Below are 6,144 nucleotides of genomic sequence, written 5' to 3' on the forward strand. Positions count from 1 at the left end.
CATTCTCATCCTCCTCAAATTGTTTGCCTTTACCCTCTCTCTATTTCTCTTTCTCTTTTACTTCCTCTTCTCCTTCGACTTTAGACTTCTGTTTACCCTTCTTCATATTCTCTGCATTATTTCTTTTCTTCATGAGCTCAATCAAATTTGTGCCTTGTGCTTGAGCTTGATCAGCACTTGTGTCGTCTACATGAGCTTGGGTAACGCAATCATTTTCTTGCGTTGTACTTTGAGTAATCACCTACCATACAATTAAGTTCAATAGTGTCAAACCTCTACTTTCTATGTTCACCAAACAAGTCTATGCGATTCACATCATGTTCATTCAATAGGTCAATAGGGGTTGATATTTTTCCAGTAAAAATAAATTTAAGCCCCTTGTCAATAGTACAATAGGGGTTAACAAATATCCTCAATTAGTGCTAGACCCGCGCAATGCTACGGATATTTTTTTAGTACATATTTTATGAAAGATAATATTACAGCCTTTATTTTAATGGGACAGTGCATCAATTTTCAATTCATAGTTAGAAGAAACATAATTGATCTATTAAACTTCGTTAATATTTCGGGATAGAAGGAGAAAAAAATTCAGTTAAACTCCATCTTCATGAGAGTGGAATAATGATATAGGTATGCACCAACTTCATGAAACTAAACCCTTCTAGGAAGATAGGGGGAAAAGACAAATATAGATCCAAAAGTCTTAGCCTAGCCTATTCTAAATTCAACTACATGTTGAAAATTGAAAACGAATCAATTAAGGAGCTAATAAATGATAACAAATAAAGCAACATGATAAAAGTAAATAGCATCTCAATTAAGATATTTACTCTTGTATCTAAACCATCAGAATTTTAAAACGTGTGGACTCAGTGCTTGTTGACAAGACTAAAGATAGACACATCAAAAGATGAAGAGCATCTGGACTATTCTACTTTCCTTTCCTTGTTTCTTATAAGCAAAACTAGGGATGCTAAATTGTATCCATATCCGAGAAAATATATGTAACCGTATCCGTTAGGATACGAATATGGTTAATCAAATCTATAACCGATAGGATATGGTTACGGATATGGTTTTGTAGTGAAATATCTGTATTCGTATCCGAAATATCCTAATACATATTAGTCATACTCTTATGATAGTTTCAATTCTTAGATTATGTATTTGTGATTAATTTTGATGATCAGGATGTCTAATCTTAACTTTTCAATTATAATGAACATATTAACGAGGTACACACGATGTGTGCGTGATACATAATCTGGAGGGATGTAACAATAGAATTATCAAGAAAACAAATAGTTTGTTAGGTTTTTTTCCTGATTTTTTTCAAATTTGTTTTAGCGCCTTTCCATTGATTTTTCTAGGCGTGAGGACATTTCTGATGACTATTAAAAAATGATGACGTTTTCTTTTTCTATATGTTAGAGCTAGGGGTGCTAAACCGTATCCGTACCCGAGGAAATATCCGAAATCATATCCGTTAGGATACAGATATGGTTACTCAAATCTATAACCGATAGGATATGGTTACGGATATGGTTTTGTAGTGAAATATCTGTATTCGTATCCGAAATATCCTAATACATATTAGTCATACTCTTATGATAGTTTCAATTCTTAGATTATGTATTTGTGATTAATTTTGATGATCAGGATGTCTAATCTTAACTTTTCAATTATAATGAACATATTAACGAACTCTTTTGTATCACATGAACTATGTTTTTCTCCATACTATCTAGTTTTCTCATATCCGTTTTGTATCCACGTGCATATCCGCTCATAAATCCGCATGTATATCTGTAACCGTATCCGATTTAGCCGATATGGTTATGAATTTTTCTTACTGAGGTATATACATATCTGTATCTATATCCGAGATGGGTAAGCGGATATGGATATGGTAAGCATCATATTCGAGCCGTATCCAGACCGAGTGCACCACTAGGCAAAACTCCTCAATTAGTTCCATTTTCTCTTTTTTTTTCTTGTTTCTTATAGGCAAAACTCCTATATTAGTTCCATTTTCTCATTAATTCTTATTATTGGTAGTTGAACGTGCCTAGACAAAGATCCTTTTCATTTTCACATTGCTAGCTAACTCCAAAACCTACCAAATAAAATGAAAATAGAATAAAACAACCATGCATTTAACTTAGAAAAATATATTTCATTTTGAACATTCTAAAACAATGTTAAATCTAATATTCCATAACATTATTCAAAAACCAAAAAAAAAATTAGAAATTAAAAATAAAAATTCCAGAACCAAAAAATACCTCGGGACTTTTACAGGGTTGTCGAAGAGATAAGAAGAAAGTTGGGAATTGAAGACCAGTAAATAAGTGTTGAGCACCAATTGTAAGAAACAAAGCAAAAAAATGAACAGTCAAAAGATTTGAAGGGATTGTCCGTTTCCTATTTAAAATTTAAAACTTCCTCCACTTGCTTTGAACTAAGAACATTGAAGTGGTTTCAACCTTGACAGCTCTGGTTATTCATATTTTTGCAATTGAAACGGTATATGAAGAATTTGAAAAGGCAAGTTCTTCATTATGCAGCATTTTCCCAATTAGGTATAATTAAATGAGGTAGAATTTTAATTAAAACAGTTTAGCTAAAAAGAATTTAAAAATATAATCTCTTAATTAGGCATAGTAAAATTTGATATAAGTAATGTGAAAGAGATTAATTAGGTTGAAAATATAGTGGTTAGGATTAGTGTTTGCATTAATTAGCTAAGATTAACCGGGATTTTTTTTTTTAGAACAAAATGTAAAATATGAGTTGTAAAATCTAAGAGGTTGACAATCTGGATGTGCATCTGAAAAACATGCACAACAAATAGCTCAGGTGCATGGTGCAAGAGTATGTGATTCTGGTAATGATACACAAATGCATCAAGAATATGTATATCAAGGGCATGTTGAGACTACTCTTATGCAGACAGAGGGATTATTCTCTGATAAGGTAGGGATGCAGTTGGCTGGTGGAAAACTCTATGGGAGGATTTATTATCATTCAAAGGAAATGTAGATTGCCCTTGGCTGGTGGGTGGAGACTTCAATGCAATTATAAATAGTGATGAGAAGATAGGAGGAACTCAAATAAATGATACTGGAACTGATAATTTTTAGAGTTTTATTACCTCTAGCTAGCTTAGAAACAACAAGTTGTTTCTATACATGGAGTAATAAACAGGATTCAGCTACAAGATTCTGGTGTAGACTAAATAGGATATTGGTCAATGATGACTGGATCCATAAACACACTGCAAGCCAAGCTGAATATCTGATGCCCCTTTGCTCTGATCATTCCCCAGGGCTAATTACAATTGATGATGATAACTTTGAAGGTAAAAAGCCTTTCAAATTTTTTAATATGTGGGCTAAGCATCCTGATTTTCTGGAAATGGTGAAAACAGTTTGGAGCAAGGAAATTAGAGGATATACCATGTACAGGTTTTATACTAAACTCAGAAACCTCAAACCTGTTCTCAAGGATTTGAATAAAAAGCACTTTATGGATATCAGTCAGCAAGTGCTAAGAGAAAAATCTGAGCTATGTGATGTTCAAAAGAAGTTGAATTTTGACTTATTCAATTCAGAGCTAATAGTAAAGGAGAAGGATTGCATCAAGAAATATACCAATCTGATGGATTGTAAAAGTTTTTTTTATAGGCAAAAAGCTAACATCAAATGGGCATTGCATGCAGATAAGGGTTCTCAGTTATTTCATTCAGTAATGAAATCAAAGAGGCATCAAAAAAGAGTCTTATCTATATATACTAAAAATGGCTCTAGAATAGCTGATATGGATGGAATAACATCAGAACTTGATGAATATTATAAAAAACTATTTGGTAATGAGAAAGCAACTTCTGCTCCTGATCCTAGAGTGATCTCAAATGGCCCAATTCTTTCCTCTACACATTGTGCTGAACTAAGTTCTCCTATCTCTAGAGATTAGATAAAACAAACTCTATTTACAATGTCTGATAACAAAGCTCCTTGGCCTGATAGGTTTAATGTTTCTTTCTTTAAATCTGCATGGAATGTCATCAATGAGGATCTTTTTCTGGCTATTGAAGAATTCTTTACCTCCGGTAAGCTCTTGGGCACTTTCAACGCTACATCCATCACTTTGGTGCCAAAAATCCTTAATCCAAATACTGTAGCTAATTATAGACCTATATCTTGCTGCAATGTCATATACAAAATCATCTCCAAAATTATTGCTAGCAGGATACAAAAAGTAATTGGTTATCTTGTCAATGAATCACAAAGTGCTTTTGTTAAGGGAATGCTTATCTCCAGTAATTTTTTGTTAGCACATGAGCTCATAAAGCACTATGGTAGGAAGCATAACTCCCCTAGAGCTATTCTAAATGTTGATTTAAGGAAAGCTTTTGACACTATTAGCTAGGAATTCATAAGAGCTATGTTGGTTGGGTTGGGTTTTTCTAACACTGTGATTGACTGGATCATGAAGTGTATTTCAACTCCAAAATGCTCATTATTTACTCAATGGTGGATTACATGGCTATTTTCATGGTGCAAGAGGACTAGGGCAATGGGATCCTCTATCCCCCTATCTTTTTATAATTGGGATGGAATACTTATCAAGGAAGTTAAGCTCTCTAAAACCTGATAGGAATGTCAAATTCCACCCAAAATGCCTGAAAATTGAAGATAACTAACTTGGTGTTTGCAGATGACTTGTTACTGTTTAGCAGAGCTGACATGAGCTCAATTAAAAAATTACTGCATGTTTTCAAGAGTTCAGTCAAGCTTTAGGATTAGAAGCTAATCCTAGTAAATGCTCTATCTATTTAAGTGGTATTAAAGATAGCCTCAAATATCATATTTGTGATTATCGGGGATTCCAAGAGGGAGTACTTCCAATGAAATACCTTGGATTGCCTTTGAATACAAAAAGATGTTCATATATTGACTGTTCTTCCCTTATTGGTAAAATTCAAGATCAATTCCAATTTTGGCAAAAGAAAAGGAAATTGTCATATGCTGGAAAACTTGTGATGATCAAATCGGCCATCCTGGGTATTCAGACTTTTTGGATGAGCAACTACATCCTGTCGGTGAGAGTTTTGGAGAAAATAGATAGCTTATGTTCTGGATTCCTTTGGAGTCAAAAATTTCACTTGATTTCCTGGGAAACCGTCTGCCAGGGGAAGAAACAGGTGGGCTAGGAATTTTTGCAGCCAAGGAATGGAATTATGTTGTAGCTGCAAAGCTTCTATGGATGGTGCACCTCAAGAAAGATCTGTTGTGGATCAAATGGATACATGGAAACTACTTACAAAATTAAAATATATGGTTTGTTCAACCAAGAGTGAATGATTCATGGATGTGGAAAAAACTTCTTAAAGTGAGGGATATATTGGTTAACAAGTTTGGAAGTGTTGAAGGTGTGAAGAATGCTATAAATGGGTGTTGTTCTAATAGCAAAGTTCTTCTTTCTGCTATGTACAGGTTCTTAATTCAACCAGCTCCGTTGGTAGATTGGCATGATACAGTTTGGGATGGGTTTTTATATCTAAAGCACTCTTTCACTCTATGTAACTTGTCATTCAAGGCTCCTCACTATGGATAGACTATGCCGAATGGGGATGTTATGCACAATTCAGAGCAAATGTGTGCTATGTCAATGGCATCAAATGGAAACAAAAAAATCATATATTTTTTGAGTGTCAGTTTTCGGCTGAAGTATGGAATAAGATAATGGAATGGTTGAGATTTAAATAGAAATCTTGTAATTGGAACCAGCTCCTAAACTGGTATTCTTGCAACCTAAGACGTAGAGGTCCATGAAGAAATTAAAGAGGATGGTTTTGTCGATGGCAGTTTATACAATCTGGCAGGAGAGAAATCTTCGGATATTTCAAGGCAAGAAGAGGGATGCTTACCAGAGTGTTCATGCCATCAAGTTTTCAGTTTATACAAAGGTTTTGAATGAAAGCTCACATGTTCATATAAGAGAAATACTTGAGAAAATGTAAATTTCTTTTCTTTTTTATTACCAGATATTCTGGTATCTTGATGTTCTATACAATGTTACATTTGGAAAATGAATAAAATTTAGTTCATTTACCAAAAAAAAAATAATTAGTTGTCA

At 33.7% G+C, this 6,144-nt stretch overlaps 1 protein-coding gene across 1 annotated transcript; it reads left to right on the forward strand.

The window, feature by feature from the left end:
• LOC109821458 lies at positions 2,905–3,978 on the forward strand. The gene is made up of 2 exons (XM_020387644.1): positions 2,905–2,979; positions 3,211–3,978. Exons 1-2 carry the CDS (start codon positions 2,905–2,907, stop codon positions 3,976–3,978), a joined length of 843 nt encoding a protein of 280 aa, XP_020243233.1.

Source organism: Asparagus officinalis, chromosome 8, assembly GCF_001876935.1.
Source record: "Asparagus officinalis chromosome 8, Aspof.V1, whole genome shotgun sequence".
Classification (NCBI taxonomy): domain Eukaryota; kingdom Viridiplantae; phylum Streptophyta; class Magnoliopsida; order Asparagales; family Asparagaceae; genus Asparagus; species Asparagus officinalis.

What these genes read in the sequence shown, in the direction of transcription:
- LOC109821458 (XM_020387644.1), top strand. Translation starts at nt 2,905, where the DNA reads ATGCATCAAGAATATGTATATCAAGGGCATGTTGAGACTACTCTTATG. An exon ending in AGGGATTATTCTCTGATAAG is followed by an intron (nt 2,980 to 3,210) that starts GTAGGGATGCAG and finishes AGTAATAAACAG; the next exon opens with GATTCAGCTACAAGATTCTG.